The following is a 22640-nucleotide window of genomic DNA, read 5'->3' as shown; positions in this document are numbered from 1 at the left end:
CAGTAACTCTGGAAGACAGAATATGAATGAATCTCAACAAGTCAATAGGAAGTGAGGATTCTGAGCTAGTGTAATTTAGCCCACAAGGCAGGGCTCCTTTACCATTTATTCTTGTTGTCTTCAAGGCTCCTTATGTAAATATTTGGGATTTTGGCAGGGCATGCTTTCTTTGTTATTGAAGTGAAACATTTGCTGCAAGCATACTGAATGAAGTCTGCTTCATAATTATTTGCAGTAACAACTCAGCAACAGAGGCTTACATTTGTAAGACTGCCAATTCTGTATTAATGTGATCTTCTTTCCTCCCTTTCCCGGCTGCAGCAAGCACGCAGTTGGTGTAGGAAGTCTGCAAAGCAGAACAAGCAACCATATCCATCTGTGTCAACATATTCCCACTCCACCACTCTGCCAGCCTTTCTTCCTCAGAGCCACCAATCTGTTCCTGAACAACCAAAAGAAATGGATCAAAACAAGGTACATCAGGCAAATGGCCTTGGTCATTATCTTGGTTTCTCCCAGCAGGACTTGAGACACAATGATCGAGGAGACTTCACACGCAGATCCAGCAGCGCCTCCAGCATTTCACGGTCGTTTCAACGAAGCAAGTCTCTGTTCTGCTTGCCCACAGTGAACTGCTCTTCAGCCTCAGAGACTTCTCATTTCAGTGAACCATCTCAGTTTTTGAATACTGGGTCACCTGCAACCAGGTTAAAAACATGGAGATGCAGCCCCAGGCTTAACATTGATGACTTGGAGGGTGCCCAGGAGACTGATGTAGACACGGGGATGAAGCTGTCCTTCTCAGACTTGTCTGTGGTCTCTGCGTATTCTGCCCTTAATGGATTTTGCAGTGACTTGGAAGCTTCTCTTCCCCCCCAGAAACAAACTGTTGGTAAGGCTAAACAGGCAGCCACCGGCGCGAGGCCTGTACCAGCCACGTGCAATACCTTTGAGTCAGTTGATGGTTCACTGCCTTCTCTTTCTGAATGGTCTTCCAGCTCATTCACATCAGCATCTCTCTCCAAGCAGCACAAACAGTCCTCGAGAGCAGCTCCTTGTTCTCTGGATGATCATGGTAGTGTTTGCCCAGCTTTACCAGTTAACGAAGAAGAGTTTTACATCTGAGGTTTCTCTGTCTTACACCTTCCAGGGCAAACATGTTCTCCTTGTGAATGGCAGCAGTGGGCCCACTTTGAGTGTGCAGAAGGTTCCTCGCTGGGGAGAAGGTGATGCAGCAGAGCATGCTAAATATTTGAAGAAAACAGTCAGATCCCTCAGAAATGGGTGTCCCCAAATTATGTACAGTAAAGCGGTCTAGGTTTGCACCCATTACCTTTGCACTGGAGAAGGTGACCAGCACAGAGACATTTCCACTGCAGTGCAAGGTGGATGGTTTCTATGACTGACCCTTGGACTGGTGGTGAAGGAAATTCTGGAAGAGGCACATAATAACCTGTTTTTCTTTGGCAGACAATGAAGAGTAATTTGTGACACTAAACTGCTTTAACTTTTCTGAGAAACGCCCTTAACTCAGGAAAGATGGGAAGAGCAAGGGGTCTTCTTTCCCTTTCACAAGTTCCAAAGGCAGCTCTAAGCACAGCAGGTCCGGGTAGCATGGTTACAGTGAAGTCAACCAAGAATTTTCCTGTGAGGACACACGTGGTTCCTTGTAACCTCCGAGAGCTGGCAGTGGTGAGGTGGGGGAAAAGCTTCACTCCTTCCCCAGGGAAGAGGAGGCTCCACTGTATCTCTTACTCTGATAGTCCAGGATTCAGAAAGTGCCAAAAGGGAAACCTTACAGAACATTTTCAACCCGTTCCCTCAAAAAGCCCATCCTTTCCCATTGGAAAGAAGCCATCCAGGCTGCTGTCCAAACCACTTGTGTAGACAGTGGTAACCCAAGTAAACCGTGTTTGCGACTTCTAGCTCAGGCAATACAGGGCTTACCTTTTTGGAATGCAAAACAAGGAAGATTACCCAGCATTTTTATATATTGCTACACCACTAGTTCCAAATGCATGGCAGCTCCCTATTTTTTAAGGGGTCATTATTTTTCTGTTAAAAATAAATAATGCAGAAACTTACTCTTCATATTTCCAGTGCAAGCATACTTCTCTCTGGGGAAAACACATTTCTTCTCAAATACCTCTCTCCAAAGGGAGAACAAGTCAAATTTTACCGGCTTTTCAAGCAATGTTTTTAAAAAATGCATACTTGATACCCTGTTTTGCTCCAACTAATTTGTTACTTTTTAAAAAAAAAAAAAAAGGTAAGAAGCTGATAGTACGACAGCTAAGTACCTTCACCAGATTTAAGTCATGTGAACAGGTTGCATCATGCATGTTCTGAAAAGTTACATTTTTGGCAGAGAAGTAGTACTGATTGCAGCTCTGATCTAGCCAGTGAGAAAATGACCATGTTAAAATGTGTATGTATAATGCTCAATGTAATCTATACACAGATACAGATGCTGAAGACCTACCATGATGGCATTGTGGTGGATGGAATAAAAATACATTTGTGGAGAAAAATGTTTGCTATATTATCAGGTAGTGTTAATCAGAAGAATTGCTGCTTTGAGGAGGGGGGGGAAGAGAGGAAGCACAAAAAAAAAAAAAAAAAAGAAAAAGTACACACACACTCCAAATAAGAGTTATTATAAAAAGTGGATCAGCTTCCCTGGCCCATTTAAGTAAACACACAGTTTATACAAACAATTCTGGGAGAAAGCCTGGGAAAATTGAGTATAGATTTATAGGGGAGGGGGGAGATTCCATTAAACCTGCACCCCCAATCCAGAAGAGGCAAGAGGGATAGTCAAGAGTCAGGATGCTACTCCTCAAGGCTTTTTCCACTTGCCGTCATTTTCTCCACACAGGGAAAGAGGCATCCAGCTGAAGTCCAAGTCTGCTCTCTGTGAGATGCTATCGTAGCACATACCAGAGGTAGACCTTTTCTTTTGTGCTAAACACAATGTATAAATAGGAAAATCTGTCCAAGCTCTGAGAGTGCAGGAGATTATCAGACTTCTCCTGCCCTCCAAAACTATTTAGGCTTACAGAAGTCTTGGGTAAACTGTTCTCTTAAGAAATGTCTGGGGCCAGAAATAGTGCCCATGAAGGATTTGTCATGGTGTGTGTGTGTTTACCTGCTCTGTACTCCTTCAGAGTCCACACAGTCTTTGCTCTGACTTCTGTGGCCTTTATAGCAAACCCACTCTGAACGCAGTGGACCCGATTTATCCACAGCTGTGCTTTATGTTATTGTTTGCACACTGTCAAAATACATGTAAAACGCTGTGAGGTCAGACCACCGTTTTTTTCCATCAGCTTGCATTTTACCATACGAGCAGTGATGCCTAGGACAGTCAGGCTCCACAAGTTTAAACTTATGATTCGTTATATTCTGTCATATTTGTTGCAGTACAAAAATAAATGATGAAATAGCGTTGTATGTTTATGGGACAGCCATTGTATCAACACTAGCCATTTCCAGATATGACAACCAACAGGATAAATTTGGTTCAAATCTGTTAACAATTTTAGTATTCATTATTTGAAACAGGAAAAAAAAGGGGGGGCCTTTTCACAATATTTTATTAACATAGATAACATTTGATCTGAACGTGAAATCAAAAACTGGTTTGAGCTGATGTGTCTGCCTGATCCTGGATTCATGCCAACATCCAGATTCCTGACAAGAGCTGACTGGGGCTTTTAACGAAGAGGAGGCTTTGAAATGTCTTTCCAGTTAGGATGTTCCTCTGCAAGAAAGGGGTTCAGCGCATCTGGGGTCCATCTCCCGATGTGGCAGGAGCCACTGGTACTGGAGCTCTGCAAACAAGCACAGGACAGCTCAGCTGCCAGTCGCGAGGCTCATGCCTGGCATTAACTGGCAGTTCCTTGAGCAGCTCAGCACCAGATTTTACCATGTTAATCTTAATGGGCACAAAGCCAAATGACCTTCCGTGGATTCTGAACTTACGCTGTCTCCACTGGTTCTGTCTCCAAGTATTTCTGTTCTGTTTACTGATTCTTAACTAGAAATGAAAGTTTCAAGTGTTTACATTGATGGTGCTTGTAACCAAATTCTGGAATATCTGAGTGTCCTACTGTCAGGAAAAAGAGATGGTAGTGTACAGAAAACTTTTTGTCTGTAATAAAGAAAGCCAGATTTTGTTTCACTGGAGGTAGGCTTCATTAATTAAGAAGGGGCTGATCTCTTCAGAGAGTTGAATATGCACAAGTGTCACGGCATTTACTTATTGTTTTGGTTAAATTATGAAAAATGTCATTTAAGAACTGCAGGTTTTCCCTGAACTTTCTCTCCTTCTTACCCCAGAATTCATTGCTTCTGTGAAATAAAATAGAGATGAAAAGTCAGTTGTGCTTAACCTTCTGTGTGTCCGTTTATGAAGTATTGCAAACTCACTGACTGGTTTAACTAGGCTTCAAAATGATGGCAGTGACACAAGCTCTCCCGCTCTTGGCAGTGTGTGTCAGTGGGATGATGACAAAATAAACATAGCAAAAATATTTTTATGTTGGACTCAGCTTTGCCTCTGCAGACCAGATCTTTTAATTCTCATTGTGGTGTTGTAAATCATTTGCTTCAGTAAAGCTGAATGATAAAGTAGGAACTGTGACACATATTGGTAATCTTGCAGGCTTAAAATCCCATCTTGGTTTGTTTCATGTACGTTGGTCTTCATAGTAGTCTTTCCCTCTTATTTCCATCAGTGTGTTGTGTTACCTATTAAACATTTCTTTATTCCCTTGATAGGACGTGTCTGCATGTCAACATTACATTGTATATGCAAAGCTATGTATGTTTGGCTTTGTTTAGTTTTTATGGTTTTATGGTTTAACATTGTGGGGTTTATATATATTTATGTGGCAGTTATAGAGTCATAGAAACATCAGGAGGTGGAAGAGGCCTCTGGAGGTTGTCTAGTCCGAAGTGTCTGCTGAAAGCAGGCATAAAGCTGCTCAGACCTCGGAGCTTTCAAGTTAAATCAGATTGTTCAGGACCTTGTCCAGTCAGGTTTGAAAATATCCAAATGTGACAACTTCACAGTGTCTCTGGACAATGTGTGCCAGTGCTTAACCCCCATCAGGGTGAAGAATTACTTCCTAATCTGCAGTCAGAATTTCCCACATTCAAACTTGTGATCTTTCCATCTTTTTTTCTCAGTGTACCTCTGAGAAACTCTGGTTCTGTCTTCTCTATAATACTCCTTTATGTGACGGAAGACTGCAGTTGCTTCTGCACTCTTCTTGCACATTGTATGCTCTAGCTCCCTGACCACCTGAACTCTCTCCAGTTTGTCAATATCTCTTTTGTACTGGGGAGCCCCAAACCGTACGCACCCCTCTGGATGTGGTTTGAGGAATGCTTAGCAGGCAGGAAGAATTATTTCCGTCAACCTGACGGCAAATCCCTGGCTTATACCCACCCAGTATGCTGCTGGCCTTACCACTGCAAGGGTGGCCTGCTTAATCACGCTCAACTTGCTATTCACTGGGACGCCACGAGCCTTTTCTGCAGAGCTGCTCCTTAGCCAGCAGGTGCTTAGCCTGTGCTGTCATACCAGATTAGTCCGTGACAGGTGCAGGACTTACGTTTGTCTTCACTGAAATTTATGAGGTTCTCGTTGGCACCTTCCTCCAGCTAGTAAAGGTCTCTCAATGGTAGCTCTCCCCTTCAGTGTATCAGTCACTTCCCCCTAGTTGGGGGTCATCTGCAAACTCACTGAGGGTACATTTCATCCCTTTATGCAAGGCATAGATGAAAATGTTAAACAGCACTGGACCCAGTGTTGACCTCAGAAGATTGCCACTTGCAGCTGGCTACCAGTTAGACTTTAAACTGTTGTCCAGTACTCTTTGAGCCTGGCAGTCCAGTTAGTTATTCACCCACACTGTAGTTCACCCATCTAATCCATGTTTCCTTGATTTGACTACAAGGATACTGTGGGAGACTATGTTGAAAGCCTTGCTAAAGTCAAGGAAAATTGCATTCACTGTTCTTTCTCCATCTACCAGGAACGCATCTCATCAAAGGTGGCAATCAGGTTAGTTAGGCATGATTGACAGTTGGTAAATACCTGCTGGCTTTTCCAAATCACCTTCTTGTCCATCTTGAGCATGGATTTGTGGGTTTCTTAATAATCTTCCAGGGGACGGGACTGAGATGAGACTGCTCAGCCTGTAGCTCACCAGATCACCCTTCTTGCCCTTCTTGAAGTGGGTTATGACATTTTCTTTTTTTCCAGCCATCTGGAACTTCACCAGTCACCGCAGCCTTTCAAAACTGATAGAGAGCAGTTTCACAATGACATCAGCCATTTCCTTTAGCACTGTCAGACACAGCCCATTCAGCCCCATGGACTTGTGTATGTCCCGCTTATTGCATCCCTGACTCAGTCTTCTAGTGTTATTAGTAATTTTCTCCTCCAAACTTTTCTGCTAGATACAGACATGTAGCAGGCCTGACAGCACACCTTGTGAGTGAAGCCAGAGGTTTTTCCAGTTACAGAAGACAGGAACTGATGTAGCCTGTTACGAACTGGTTTCCAGTTGTTCAAAGGCTTTGTCTATCTTCTCTTCTTGATTGAGTGGGTTGTAAGAGATGCCCACAACAATATCCCTTTCGTTAGCTTCTCCTGACCCATCAGCTCTTGACTGTCTCGTCCTCTGTTCCCTCGCAAATGTGCATTAATTCATGCCCCTCAGTTGACTAGAGCACAAACTCCACCACCCTCTCAAACCACACCACCATCTGTCGTCCTTTCCTAAAGAACCTGTATCCAGCCACAGCAGCTCTAGTTATGCAACCGTCCCATCACATCTCTAATTACCTGGGTTTATATCCTGAGTGCTGAGGTCTTTCAGTAGTGATTTTCAGGTTCAGCAGCCTGAGCATTGGCACTGGCCTTCCCATCTGCCCAGCAGAATGGAGCTACCCTGGTCTTGGTAAGACAGTCCCATCTCACAAAGGGCTTTGAAAACAGAGTAAAATCATGGATGTGTTAACTATTGAAGAAATCAGAATACTGGAAAAAGAAAAAAAGGGGAGAATTATAGAGGACTGTATGAAGTTTATTTGCAAAAGAAAAAAGAAAAAAAAGACAAGGGGGAATTGTAGAGGAATTATAGAGGATTGTATGAAAAGTTTATTTGTAAAAGGTTTGTGATGATTGGTAAAAACATGAGGTATGAAATATTAAAAAGAAAAAAAAAAGGGGGGAATTGTAGAAAAATAAAGCTGAGTTAATTATCACTGATAATATACAGCTGTGGGCTGGCTTCAGGGGCGGTGGGTTGGCCAATGTAGATAAGGTGCAGCTGTGGCTGGTTCCTGCTAAGGGGTTGGGCAGCCAATGAAGGGAGAGCAGCTGAGGAAGAGAGAGGAGGAAGAAGCAGAGAGAAGAGAAGAGAGAGCATGACCCGGATGAGGAGAGACTAGGAGAAGGCAGCAGAGGGACTGGCATGAAGAGTATGTTGGTATGAGATGGTAAAAGGCCTTGTTGCAGCTTGATAGTTTGGGGAGTGCTGTGACACTGGAACACATCTGTGTTTTCAGTGGCTGGTGTCAGCAAGAAGATGAGCTTTTGTGATCCTGTACAGAAGCTTTTTGAAGCCTGCGGTTTCATGCCTAGGTAGCAAGCACTGCAGTGGCTTAGCTTGGACACCTGAGCTGCCTTCAGAAGAACATATCAAAAGGCTACACAAATGACTGTGTGGCTCAAGAAGGCCTGAGGTGCTATAGATGGCACTTCCATAAATGGGTTTCCTCTCTTTAATTTGTTCATTTGCTTTCTGAGCCCATTTATCATCTGCAGTGTCCTGTGGCAGGGAGTTTCATTGCTACACGTGGAACTGTGACATGCTGTACAGGAAGGGTTATATGCCAAACCTGCCACCTACTAACTCCATTTCATACACCCTAGGTTTGCTCTAGGGAGAGACAGTCAATAACCATTTCTTGTTTACTATTTTCAGACCACTCATGGTTTTATAGACTTCTATATAACTTCCCTCTGTTCTGTTTTTCTCTTTCAAGCTGAGAAGTTGTAATCTAGTTATTCTTCATAGGAAAACCATTCCATGGGTTTGTTCATTCTTGTTACCCTTCTGCATTTTCTTCTACTCTGCTATGTGCTTTCTGAGCTAGGGGGTCCAAAAGCACACATGGAGATGTAGATGCACTGTGAATTTACAGAATGGCTTGAAGGTGTTTTCCATTTTATTCTCTTGTTCCTTTCCTGGTAATGTGACTTGCTGGTTTGGTTGTGGCTAAGCACTGACCTACCCCTTTCATAGATCTTTAAATAGCCCCAAGATCCAATTCCCAGGCAGTACAAGTCAGTTCAGGGCCTACTATCAGTATGTGTGTATGTAAAATTAGATTTATTTTTTGATGTAATTATTTTTAGAATTAACTACATTGAATTTCATCTACCTCTTTATTGCCCAGTTGCTGTGTATTGTAAGACTCTTCTGTAACTTCCCCAGTCGTCTGTCATTTTTACTATCTTGGAAGCTTAATAACCTCAACAAACTCCCATCTTACAAAGCCCTCCTTTTTCCAGATTTAAGTCATGCTGAACAATATAAGCTTGAGTACAAATCCCTGCATGACTCCACTGCCAACCCCCTTCCACTGTCAGAACTGGCTATTTATTTCCACCTTCTGTTTCCTGCCTTTTAATCGGTCCTTTATTCACATAACCTTACCTCTGAAACCATCACAGCGTGGCTTCTTTAGGAAGCTTTGATTAAGGGCTTTGGAAAACCATCCTTAGCTGTACACCTATTTGTTGATGCCTTCTGAAGCCTCTAATAGGTTTATAAGGTGTGATTTCCCTTTATAAAACCATGTTGACTCTTCTCCAAAATAACTCAAAATTATTTCTGTTCAGATAATGTTTTGTCTCTCATCTGAACCTAAATGTCATTCTAGTACAGAGCAATCCTCCCTGTGGCATCCTTGCCCAGCTTCCAGGACTCAGTGTAGTGTAAATTGTTAAATTCTCACAGATTCCAGACTTCCTGAGCCAAAAACTGTGTTCAGATCACTGTGTGACCAACTGCTACCTTGTGCTAACAATGGATTTATCCTCTGTCCATTTGTCAAACTCCTCGTTGAATTGCTTTTATTTCCTTGCATTTCCACAGCAGTTCATGGCAATGAACATCACTGAATTCATGCCCTACAGAAGACAGTCACTTTTACGTGCAGCCTTCACCCAGCTGATTTCACTGAGTGCTTCCTGTTCCAGGAGAAGTCACAGCAGAGTACGGGACAATGTACCCGGCAAACATTGCTTCACCCTGAGCCAGGAAGGAATGGGTTGAATAAGTAACTGGGAGGAAATGTCCTGCACGTGCGCATGTGTGGGAGCAATCCAACTGCTCCATGTGGAAAGCCTGGCAAGGTCTTGTAAGTCCTGTGATGGGAAATGTCTACAGTGTCAAACGGAAGAGGGACAGGGAGAAGGTTCAGACACTGGGTCATGTGGTTGCTTGTTGGCTCTGGTTTGGAGCTCTTCAAGATTTCTCCAAGATGCTGCTTGGTGCCCTTCACCCCAAGGGCTGTTCCTGCTATGGAAGAGTCTACATCAAGCCTGGGCACCTCTGTCTCCAGCGCTGTCCCACCAGACACTGCATCCTCCTGTCCTCCCACAGGGCTTGAAACTCAGCCCCTCAGGGTCATGCTGTAAAAACACCTCTCAGCTGGGCTCCAAGGCAGTCCTCGCTTTATACTGGATAACAACCTCCCTTGCAAAATGGGATAATTGCATCCTAGAGCTGGAAGGATCCCCCAGCATCCCAGAAGGGAAGCCGGGCCAGCTGCTGTGTGGCATGTCTGTGACCGACGGGACAGCTGTGAAGGGTGTGGACACCAGTCAAACAGGGCTGGCCTGGGCTGGGAGCTGGAGATCAGTGTCCAGCCTGCTTTTATTTAGCAATTTACAGATAGACAGTGTTGCTTCAATTTGGCCACAAAAAAGGCATCTGGAGTTTTAGAGAGCCTCACAACTGAACAGGCGCACCCTGTCTCTGCTTTGACTCAGCCTTCTGCATTAAGCATGGTTCACTTTAGAATCAGCTGTCATTTTTAATCACTTCTCCTGAATATACGAGGCATAAAAATGCAAAATATCTTGGTAGGTGGAGGCCATTAATCCAATCTGCCCATTAGAAGTAAAAACTGCTGACCATTAGTACGTAATGAAATGGATTTAGCTTAAGCTGACCAGTCAGTAAGAGAAATGTCCCTCTCGCATCTCTGTGACTGCAGAGCACCTGTATTTTGACGGGAGCACAGCAACGCAGTGTGCTAATATTTTTGTGTTGCTCACTGGGAAGCCACCAGCCTGCAAAAGTTGCTAGTGCCATCTCGTGGTTGTCATGCACACGAGTGTCAGCGCAAGGAGCTGCCAGCCCGGGCGGGTGAGCCCTTGCAGGGCATCGGGCGGGGGACCCGGGGACCCTGCCCTCTGTACCCTGCAGCACTGCCTGGCACGGCTAGAGACCTGTCCCCGTCCCCGTGGGCCACCGGGCGCTTTGCAGCAGGCACCCCCGAAGGGAATGGGGTGAAGGCCGTGGTGTTCGCTTTACAGCGCGGCAGAAAGCAAGCGTTGCTCCAGCCGTCTTTGCCAACGAGACGTGCCTGCCCTCCCACCTTCCGTGCCCTGCGTTTCAGCATTAGCTGCTGGCACTGCCTGCGCTGGGCTTCCACCCCACTGCTGGGCTTTACCACCCTCCCTTCCACCAGAAAGCTGGGGAGCAGAAGAACCCAGACCCAAATGGTTCTGCCATCTCTTTTTGCTGCACCGCAGCAGCTCAGGGCTGTGCTGGGGACAGAGCCAAGTGTCCGCTGCAAACAAGCCCTGGAGCACAGCACAGTAAGCTGGCTGGCTGTCACAAATTCCGCTATTTCCTTGGACGAAAATTTTTGCCCTCCTGGTACGGAGATAATCTGCTAAGTATGACCCAAGTCCTGCCAAGACAATGCTTCTTGTGAGGTTAGGAGTGCCACCAGGGTGCTCCTGCTTCTTAGGTGTAATGAACTCGGGGACAGGGCCTCCCACAACAGATACAGTTTAAGAATGCAATGCATAATACCAATTCTATAATTCCTTCTACTCTGGTAAATTAACAAGCGTCTTTTTGCAATTCACATGTGCTATTGCATGGAAAGATTTTTATTTTTTTTAACTGGATTGTGATTAGGTGTGAAAACCATTTCACATGGTTTGCCATGACATGGATGTGAGTCCCACTTTTTTCCTACTCTTGTTTGGGTTTTTTTTGGTCGCAAGAAATCAAAGCTTTAATTAATTAATCTGTGGCTCTGCTCATGGATTTTCACTAGTTGCCAGTGTTCCCTTGTGCCACATAAAGCCACAGAAACGCAGCCTCTGCCTTTAAGTTTCTCTCCCCAGCACTTTGCTGCCTTGCTTTCTTTCAAGAGCTGATTGCTCTGTGGCTTTCCCACAGGAAGGGTGAGGATGCTCGTTCCCATCCTGCCACGTGTGTAAAGACTGTGCAGAAATGTTGAAGATAGGAGGTTTGTGCCTGCATATGGCAGCAATAGGAACAACCGCTGCTGGGGCTGCTGCTGCTGCCACCCACCTGGGCGGGAGATGGGGAAGTGAGAACAGGCAATGAGATCAGGGGACTGCTGGGATGAGTCAAAGGGCAGGAAAGGAGCAGAAAAATGGGATCCAGCTGTGATCTTCCTCCCTTTTTCTAGCCCCAGATGGTGCACCAGCTCCAGGCATACAGGGCCATGCAAGACCCTGCTCTTCAAGGCATTGGGGTGAGATATGGGGATGGTGGGGGGTCACTGTCAGCCCCGAGGGCTAAGGATGCTGAAGCTGCCAGGTTGCCAACAGGGCCCGAGTGCACAGAGTGTTTTCCAGGTTTCCAGGACGACCTTTGCTCTGAACTAATGGGCTGATTTGCTGTTTCAGCCCCTTCCTTTGCAAATGAGTTTCCTTGGATTCAGTGCTGCCTGTTCCCACAGACACGCCTCTTCTCTGTCCTTCCCTTCTTTCCCTTAATCTTCCCTTTTCTTTTCTTTCTCTTCCCATGCAGCTCATCCCTCTCTGTCACAAAATCCCAGACCCATAAAAATCACACTCAGTCAGTGCAGCACTAACCCCTGCTTGGCCAACACGAGCCTGGGGTGCTCCTGCCCTGCCGGCTCTCCCAGTTTCCCAGCACATGCCATGTCTCATCTCTTCAGGCAGGGCTCAAGTCTGGGGCTGCACCTGCAGCTCTGTGCCCAGAACAAAGCAGGGCAGCGCCCGGGCTCCTCTCCTCTTGCCCACTCCTCTCTTCAGTGTCTCCTGATGAAATCAGTGGGATTCAGTTCTTACCTTATCCCTAGCACACTGCAGGGTACAAAACTCTGCTTTCAGCCGAAGTGGGAATTGTTCAGTGACACCACAAGGATGCAGTTGCAGGTGTGCTCTGCTCTTCTCTGTGCGTGGAGGTTCATTGGCCGTTAGCCATGCCAGGACACCAGAACCTTTTCTGATGCTGTGATTTTTGGTAGATGGCCCAAAGAAAACCTGGCTGCAGTCTGGAGTGACAGCTAGCTTGCAGCCTGACACGAATGAAGAGCATAGCAAGATGGAACAGATTTTTGCCCCAGGCCTTCTCCGCTGATGTGTTAGGTTTGGCAGCATCATTTAGAGAAGTAGTGAATTAATCTTACTGGAGCTGTGTACAAGAGACTGGGAGGGGGCAGGGGGGAAGGAGAAAAAACAAGGATATGTGAATCCATGTTGATTATTTTCAAGTCATAAACAAGTGCCATCAGAAAAGAATTTGACAACCATATGGACTTTCAGAAGTGTGAAATCTTCTGAAAATGATATGCAATCATGTAAGGACTGGCATGAAAAAAAAAAAAAGACAAGATATGGATAGATGAGAAGTAAAGACAGGGGACTGCAATCTATGATACAGGAGTTAAGAATCTGGGTACATTGAAAGAATGCTTTATAAATATATATATATAAATTAAATAATTACATAAAAGAATTGTCCCAAAGGTGATAGGAATAGCAATCAGTCCTACTTCTTATTGCTGGTTCTTAGAACTAGACCTTTTGGGGAATTGCAGTCTCAGAGGCTGAGCAACAACTTATCTATTAAAATAACCCTGTTTTCCTGGGAAGCTTCACTGAAGAAGCCACATGCAATCTGGATTTTACACAGGGCAAAAAAAACATGTACAAGAGTGCAGGTCCTGCTGAAGGGCATCAGCTGCTTCTGCTGAGTTCAGTAACTAATATGACAGTGCTAGGTTTCTCCCCTGATGTCCCTAGGGGGACACTACTCATCCCAGAGCTTGGGAGGTGCTGGCATTGCCCCTGAGAGGCAAGTAGGATGACAGGAAAGCAGATTTTTAAATTTTGTACGTTCAGTGTAGCACATCTTCATATGTACTATATGTTCATATGGCAGGGACAACTCCATGGGCCACAGGGCCTGAGAGATGAAGGTGCATGATATGAAGTCATTCATCACCAGGAAAGGGGTTAAGTGCTGCTCTGCTGTCTTGGGGAGATGGGGACTACTGGCAGGGGCAACTCATCAGATGTGGAAAAGGGCCACTACACCACGTGAGGTCTTACCTGCTAAGAGGAAAGAAACTTGAGAAGTCTGGACTCTGGGGGACTAATGCTGACACTCTGAGCCTCTTTACAACCTGCATGTTTGATGCCTTTACCCTTCAAGTTATCACAGTGCACAATACCGTGAGAGACAAATTGCAGCAAAAATCTATTCAGGTTTGATTTATAAATGGCTCTGATTTGCCTCTGATTTCCAGGTTCCCCTTTGGCAGCAGTTCAGGTCCACATACTGGTATGTAATGCTCAACACACTGTAGGAGAATGGGAAAAGCGGGTGAACGGTGAAAAACTGAAAGTGGAAAACCAACCAGCTGTGCCATCCTAAAAAAGCAGGAACAAAAGTAGGCTGAATGCTCAGAGGAGAAATGATCTATCATGAGAAAACACAGATCAGGGCAAAAGCTGTCTTTCATGTACCAGTGGAGATGTATGATGGGATGTACGTGAAATATATCTATTGGCATAGTTTGGACATTGGATCCGATACATCAGCAGAACTTTGGCTGTGAAGTTACTGTTGTTTGGAAAGAGGAAAATGGTGTTACCCTTGCACACTGCAATGCATGTTACTGCAGCTCACCAAAACACTGGGGTCTTGAACCAAAGAAATGCAAAGATGACCCATAGAGGGGAACCCAGAAGCAACTTATAGGTCCTAGCTGACCTCTCAAGCAAGCACTTGGGTGATTTTGGAAGCCCTGTAAAATGTGTGTTTGTTTAGCTCAGCAAAGATGCGTGAAAGTTAGTAATGATCATCTCTTCCCCCTTCCAGCTGACAATGGCTTCTTACCTGCATGGCAGTGACTGCTCTTTCTCCATCAGCAACAGATATTCCCTGAGCTGCAGAGAAAGCAAAACGCCCCTCTGTGATGTGATGTATAACCAGACGCTCCATATGGCAGCTCCAGGATGCAGATCTCCAAGAAGCAGTTAAAAATTTCTGAAGCAGAAATTTTTTGTTCGTTGCTACAGCCACAGCAGTCCGAAAAGGGCTGGTGTGCCCAGCAGCCCCTCTTGGCTGCATCCATTAACAAATACCCTGCCTCCCTACAGACTTCACTGGTCTCGCACATCGGAATTTTCAGCAGGAGGACTTCAAAACAAAAAAGCTGCCCAGGGAAAGTGGTGGGAGGCAGAGGAGGAGCTCCTGGAAGGTCCAGGCTTTACGACTGCACAGCAGATCAGACAGGGGAGGGGGTGTGTGTGTGTCCCTCATAGCCCAGCTAGGGTGTCCCATCACAGGTATCACAGGAAACCTGGCTTGGAAGAAGCTGAAGAGCAGTGAGGGGAATCCCAGCCTTGTTCTGTCATTGCACGGGGTCAGTGTTGAGGAGACCACGTGAGTCATGCTGAGCACTGAGAGAGCAGCTGGGACGTGGGGGGTCGGACAGGTTGTTCCACACCGAGCACCAGTAACAAGGTGGTGGTGGCGGGGAATATTTAACTTTTTTTAGCCTTCAAGCCATTTCCCGTCTCAGCCATGATGCTTAAAGGCATTTTCTGCTTTTCTCCAGCGTGGTTTGTATCTCAGCAGGGTCCACGCTCCAGAATTGCCTACCTCTTCTTTCCTTTGCACCCAAAATGAAGAAAGCACAGAATCTGGGGTGTACACTGCTGTAGTCTGATATTATGACTCACTCTTTCCATTTTGCAATATACCGATTAGACCAAAATGTCTTTAAGAAGTCAGTACACACACAAAAATGTTCACACATCTTACATGTTTCCATATGTGTCTGCTAATTACACCCTTTCTCTCCCCTTGCCTTTCCACTAGGCCATTGCAACACCCAACAGTCTGTTGTTGCTTGGTGACATTAGCACAGTCACCAGTAAATTTAATGTCCTGTGGTCTCCTTCCACTGCTGAAGGTGATGCTTGAAGCTAGTCCTAAGAGGGACCAGCAAGAAAGCATCACTGATGAGAATGTGATGAACCATATGAAGAAACATAAGGATCTTTTGTTATTTAAAAATGAAACTCCTAAGAATTCTTTAAGATGCCATGATTTGTATTTTCAGAGAGTGGACTGACAAGCCTAAAGAAAAGCATATCAAAACCCTCCTTATTTCGTTATTTAACAAGGTACAGGGTTTAGTTGAGGAATTTAAATGATTGACTGATAAGTATTTGGAATTCTTGAGCGTCATAAAGATCAAGGCAAATTGATCAATCCAAAATAATTTCGACACTCTGACAACTGCTAGCTGTTTCTTTTTTCCTCTAAACAAACTATGAATATTTTTTCTCTTCTTGAAACACCAAAGTAAAAGAAGAGCTATTTTCCAGGGAACTGCAATATTAAATGTCCCCATATTTGACAAGAACACTTTCAGACAGATGTAGTTCTCTTTCTAAAAGAAAAAAACATCGAAAACCAGCAATTTCTTAATTTCATGATTCATTCATTCATCAGCTGCTCCTTTGACACTTTTTCTTAATTAATAGAGTTGTTATGAGACAAAGCATCAACAGAGACACATTAAGCAAGAAGAAAAAAATCCATTGAGAAATAAATGTTTTACATTTAATTACAACAGTCACGCAGTGAGCATATGTGCTATGCCACATCTCAAGCAGAATCAGCGCATCCTTGTGTCCTTGAAGAACTGACCTTCAGGAAGAGCAATTAGCTTTTTAACACTTTTTCTTTTCTATTACTAGTTACATTTCTGATGAAACAAGACAGTTTAACAGTTTCATTTTGTCTTCTTCCAGAACACAGATTTTCCATTTTCAAACAAAGAAACTCAAGGGCTGAGAATATAACAGTGCTGAGGGTCCTGGCTTGAAAGGTATCTCGGGACAAAAGTGCACAGAGATCAACTCCTGATGAAACACCAGCAGCCCTCCTGTAGTGAACGGCTCATGCCTCTGTATGGCTTCACACAAGACCCTCAACCATGTGCTGCCCCGGTCTTCCCAAAGGAAAATTGAGAATAATACTGTGTTACCAAACCAAGGCCTAATGTTGTGCTACTTACTACACAGAAACCTAAACAAAACAATATTTTTTTGTTAGATGGCTATTCAAGAGGAGTTCAGTTTAAAGGAGGAGAAGGTAGTGCATGTTTTCTGTAAGAACTAGTCTTGCATCAGAGCCCTGAAAGCTCAGCTTGGAGCCAGCTCTCTTCTCCTGCCAGGCTCCGACTGCATCAGAAAGAGCTCATGGCTAGATACGTAGCAGGCTGCACACTGATATAAGAGAGGGCAGCTTCCCAAAATTACTGCCACTCTGAGGATTATTTAACTCTCTCGATCTCCAGGAACTGCTGTGGCTCAGAAAGGAATGGTTCAGAGTTAAGGGGAAAAAAGAATGAGTACAGAAAGCAAACAAACTATGCTGGAAACCAGCGCTTGTTCAGGCGAGTACGTGCTCACCTACGTCTATGGCCTGAGCTGGCTTTTGGCTCTCCCATCTGGAGCAGTCTGAGCAAAGGCAAACCCCACGCAGTGGATCACACTGTGCTCAGAGGATTGGAGGTGCCGCGGTCACTATGGTGTCTGAAGAAGGTCCAGGTAGCTCCTTGGTGAATTTGTCTAACATTAGCCGCTTCAGGATCAGCAAGTTACTTTTCAGGATCCTGTTCCTGGGAGATTCTTCTCCCCTGACCTTTGTTCCAGTGCTTCCTCCCTTTTTCCATCTGTAGAAACATTTGCAGCAATATAGAAAAAAATTTTCAATATTAAAGTTCAGCAGGGCTGTGGGTCTGTGAAGAGCCTGCAGGCAGCAAACCCTGTAGTGCCCTTCTGAGAAAAATATTTTAATGTCTTGGCTTCTTATTCAAGTGCTGATCTGGCCATGCCACTGTAACAAAGATCAAGAGCCAAAGCTGCTAACGTCCAGCATTAACTGGGTAGGGCTCAGTTTGGCTCTGCAGCAAGCTTTTCCTTTCACCTCGCGTACCCAGTTTTCTCTGTTGCCTTAGCAGACAGTGACCAACCCTGGCAGAACTGAACACCACCACCTCCTGACACCAGCGGGTTGGAGGGGGCAACTGCAAATTTCCACTTGTTCCTGTTCCTGTGGGACTGAGATCCATGAAGCAGCTTCAGCTCTCACCTTGCATTGCACATTCACCCTTGCATCCTCTTTCACACCTGGGAGCGGAGAAATGCAGCTGCCGTGGGCAAGATCTGGATGCTGGAGCCCGAGACACCTGCCCAAGGCTCCAGGTTGTGGTAGGGGTGGGAGGGAGCAGGTCTGGGGAACGGGGAACAGCCAGCAGACAGCTCCAGGCCATCACAGGAGAGGGGAAATGGGTGACACAGGGCCAGCCCCTGGCAGGGGAACCAGGTGGGTGATCTCCTGAGTTCTTCCCTGAAGAGTAATCTGCTTTGCCTCCTAGTGGGAAACCCCCCCTGGCTTATTCTTAGCAGCTAGCTCACTCTCAAGCACAGTGGAGAGAGATGGGAGACTTCCTTCCAGAAGACCAATGGTACCCCCAGGTACTCCATCAGGAAAGAAAGGACAGTCTGGCCTCAGCTGCTGTACCTCCTATTTCAGGAACCAAATGCCAGGTCCAGGTCTGAGTTGGAAGGCTTGCTCAGGCCTGTGAAGGATATATGCTATGGCATTTTTCTTGTTGGAAAAAGAAAAAAAAGACGTGCTGTAAATGCATACATTTTTGCAGAAGACTGTCAGCAGGACAACAAAGGTGCATAACTGGGGGGAACATGTTCACACAAAATCGTCCATTTCTGAGCCAAATCAGCCAGGCCACATAACTGGGCATCAGCAACAAATGCAGGTCTTCCACCCTGTTGTAAATCAAACCCTTAATGCTCTCTTCTGCACTGACTTTGACTAATTTCAATTACCATATCCTCATGCTACTATGAATGTATTTATTGATTCATCTTTGGATCTCCTGCTTTCCCCCTGCCCTTATCCCTACCGCTGTAAACTAACCTTGCATATATTCTCCAGCAGGATCTTTCATCCCTGTGCATGGCTGTCCCTTCAGGTCTCCTTAGCTGTCGCTCACAGCAGTCACAAGGAGGGGATGAGCCTGTCATCTGGACCGCTACATAGGAGTACTTGACATAGTTCTTCTACAGGGATAGTAAGCCAAAGGCTTTGCTTTTCCTGGTGCAGGACACCAAGGGCTATGCTCGATCCCGCATCAGGGGGGAGAGGAGAGCAGGAGTCTCATCTCAGGGAGGTTGTTTTGGGCTTTTGGGTTGCACCAGGACACCTGGACCATGGCAGCCTGAGAGCTTTGTTGTGGTCTCTGTGCTTCCCACGTGTCTCTGTTGTATGTCCTCCTCAAGCACCATGAGCAGACACATCCCTCTCCCCCCAGGTGCTTTATGGGCTACCAGGAGTTGGGGAAGACCTTCAGTGCTTTGCTTGCTGTGTGGCGTGAGGAGGGCAGTGCTCAGCTGCTGGCTAAGGGAAGACAAGAGCCACAGTGGGCAGCGTGCAAGTGGAGACACACACGCTTGCTTGCGCCTTGCTGAGGCTCCGTCAGACGTCAGTGCTTGAACATAGGAAAGAAAGAGAGAGAGAGAACTTGCATCCACAAAACCAGCTCCTTTGCTGCTGACAAAGAATAAACTGCCCTGCTCTTTGGATTTTCATGCTTTTCACTTTCTGCCCTGTTGTAGTGCTGCACTGACATATGCTATCTGTAAAAAGGAAACCTCGACAGAGAGCCATTAGGAAGAGGCCTTCTAACTAGTGTTTTCCCCTCTCCTTACAACTCCAGCTTCGTCCAGCAGTCTCCCCACGGTGTTTAAAGCTGTATCTGCCTGTAACTCACCCGCAACGCAGAGCACTAGACCTCCCTCAGTGAAGCACATGCACCAGCAGATAATCCAGATCAGTTTACCTCTGTGTACCTGGCAGCACGCTACTGTGCAGTGACCAAATATCAGAAGAGTTTGTGGTTAATTAGGATCAGATTAATCCCTGCTGACTGCCTGTCTCTGTGTAAAAAGGGCACTAGAGGTTAGAAAGTATTAAGTATCTTAAATGTCTACTTGCATAATGTGAAAACTTGCTGAAGATCCAGACTTTGTGCTTGAAAGTGTTGATGTGAAATTATTTACCCCAGAGGCATTTAATCATGCTTCTTATCCTATCAAAGCAAGAAAATCCATTTAAAAATTTCCAGAAGGAAATGTAACAAATATTTGGCCATTGAAAATAATAAACTGGCAGCACAATGGAGACAAGACATCTACAAAAAAAAAAAGCCTTAAAGATTCTGAACATTATTTCCAACTTCCAAGAATTCAGTTCAGCATATGAAGTATATTTTTTATAGCTGCAATAAAGCTTTTCCTGAGATACAATTATACCTATTTTTCCATTTTATTAGTTCCTATTTGTAATAAAAATACAACAGCTAATAATCAGATAGCTTCAGATTTACTCCCAGTCTATGGCATTCCCCACAGAGCCCAGGGGGCTTCACAGAAGACACATTTCCTTGCTGTTCTATGTTCAAATTATTCAATGCATTCTTGACACTACAATGTAGATTATATTTTGTTGAGATGCATAGCATCCCTAAGAATGTAAGTGGCTACTGGGCACATCAAAATATGGAGAACTATAGTGCTTTTCTCTTAATTTTAAATGTAATAGTATTTTTAAATTGGGAAAGCGCCCGAGGTTGATTTGAAAAGCTGAGCAGCTATAAAATGGAGATAACAGTAGAAAGATTTTTAGAGGCAAGACAGACTAATAAAGGACCTACAGGTCTGTGAGAAAATGCTAAATTTACACACATCTTCACATACGCTGATAGACCACCAGGCCTTTTTTCATTATTGGCACATTTATATAAGTATTAGGGACATTTATGTAATAACAGGATATTGGATCTTTTTGAGGTCATCTGTTCTTGTGACTTATTCCCCATTTACAGTCATGCTTCTCATTGTGACATCACCTTGGCGGCCGCAGCAGTACCTGTGATGTCACCAATGGAGATTATAACCTGAAGTGGGGAGTAAGCTGCAAGAGCAGATCAGCTCCTAAAGAATAAAAGTTTTGTTTTGCCCTGCTAGTAGAGGAACAAGGAAGCACCCCACCCACTCTTTCTCCTCCACCTGTCATGGTGGAGCGGGACCATTTTTCCACACACTGATGGCGAGACACTGGCAGGAGTGGCCCAGAGAAGCTGTAGATGCCCCATCCCTGGCAGTGTTCATGGCCAGGCTGGATGCAGCTTTGAGCAACCTGGTCTGGTGGAAGGTGTCCCTGCCCACAGGGGGTGGGGTAGGTTGGGAGTAGATGGTCTTTAAGGTCCCTTCCAACCCAAACCATTCTATGACTTTATGACCCTTGCTGCTGCCACCAAAACCTTCCAAGGTTCTGCCATGAGCTCTGGTGAAGCAAGGCTGGTGAGGGAGCTAGACCAGGCCCTCCAGAGCTGGGACCCCCACCTACACTGCCGCTCTTCGGTGCTGCTATGCCAGTGTTGGGATAGCACAAATACAGAAATCTGCTTAGGAAAGAAGCAGCCAAGATTGTCAGGGGAAATGTCTGACAGTAGGGACATCTGTGAACTGCATTTGAACTTTCCCACAACTATTAACGTGTGGGACACTCTGGTGAAGAAGCATTGAATACCAGGGAGCAAAATCCTCCAGGGAGGGAGATTGGGACTGGCTGGGTAGGAGGCTTGGTTAGCTTTGGTGACCTTTGGTGCAGCAAAGCTGGTGCATGAGAAAGTATGCACAACACGTGCAAATACATGCACCCTTGCTTCTCTGCCCAGCCTAGGGGTACATCACAAGCTGGGACGAGAGGGTAGGACAACAGCTTACTGCAAAACTGCAGCAAGCACAGGGAGGTACACATGAAAACCACAACGGGACACATTGCAGATCTGCTGTTCCTGCTGCATGGGCCCAGTGGTCCCAGAGGTCAGTCACATGTAGCTCACTCAGGCCCAGTTGGTTTTCTAACCCGATCCCCCGGCTGAAGGAAAGGTATTTATGGGATGACAGGCAGGATATAAAAGCTGTGGCTCAGTACTAAGCCAGTTTGGCAATGTGGCTTTCAGTGCGGATCCACCTGGTCGGTTCAGGCCACAGGAGAGGTAAAACTGCAGCTGATGAGCTGCTCTGTAAACAACATTTTTCCATGTTTTTCACTCTGTAAGTTTCCATTTGATCTCACCTCATTTGATCTCACTTCTCTTACCTACGCAGCCAGATCCCTCTTTCTGAAAACCAGGCTTCTTCCAGGAAGTCAGCTCTGCCACTTCATAAACATCTTCATGTTTTCATCTTCTGTTTGGTTCCCTGTCATTACAGCCAGATCAGTAGCAGAAATTGCAGCTGGCAACTTGCTCATATGAGGACCTCTTCCAATGTCATTTACTTGGCATCATTTCTCTGGTACTGTAGGAGACTGTGATAGTTAGGTAAGCATTTGGGGGGGTAGCTGAATTAAAATCAGTTTTTAACATACTTTATATTCCCTGTCAACAGTAGATGTATTTAAATTGTCAGTTCATGTAGTCATCTGAGAGGAAAATGTGTTGCCACAGAGCTGCTCCCCGCTCATGCTTTTGGCTCACTGGTGTGCCTTGCCTGAGTGTGAATTTCCATCAGGCAGGGTACTGACTCTCTCCCAGAAGCATTTTAAATCTGCAGAATCCAAAAGGGTGATTTTTTGGGGCAGAGGTGGCATTTCACAGATCGGCTAGTCAACTCTGAACGAGCTGATGCAGCACCTCTAAGCTACTGCAGGCAGCAAAGTAGCTGATCTGTGACAGCAGCTGTCACAGGTCAGCTGTGCACCGAGGAAGGCTCTTATCGTACATTCAGAGTTCACAGGGAAGAGGCTTTACTGTTAAGTTCTTCATATAACACTGCAGGAAATAGATACACAGCTGAGATTATCTCTTTGGAGCTCATGCATCATTTTTCCTGGAGTTTTTTAAGCCCCTACGAGACATGCATAGGAAAACTAGTTGGATTACAATGAGGATGTACAAAATCTACACTCTCCTCAATAAGC

At 45.3% G+C, this 22640-nt stretch overlaps 1 protein-coding gene across 3 annotated transcripts in view; it reads left to right on the top strand.

The window, feature by feature from the left end:
- The window catches only part of FAM124A (family with sequence similarity 124 member A), a 64545-nt gene extending 51609 nt beyond the window's left edge, over nt 1-12936 (top strand). For all 3 annotated transcript variants that reach the window (XM_080375074.1, XM_080375073.1, XM_080375075.1), the window contains exon 4: nt 322-12936. In XM_080375074.1, coding sequence (XP_080231200.1) covers nt 322-1125 — 804 coding nt within the window. In that variant the 3' untranslated portion in view covers nt 1126-12936. The remainder of the gene's footprint in view (nt 1-321) is intronic.
- Nucleotides 12937-22640: the final 9704 nt, after the last annotated feature.

Source organism: Falco punctatus, assembly GCF_963210335.1.
Source record: "Falco punctatus genome assembly, chromosome: 2".
Taxonomy (NCBI): Eukaryota; Metazoa; Chordata; class Aves; order Falconiformes; family Falconidae; genus Falco; species Falco punctatus.
Note: the sequence above shows the minus strand (reverse complement) of the source record. Positions and strands in the feature narration are given on the sequence as shown.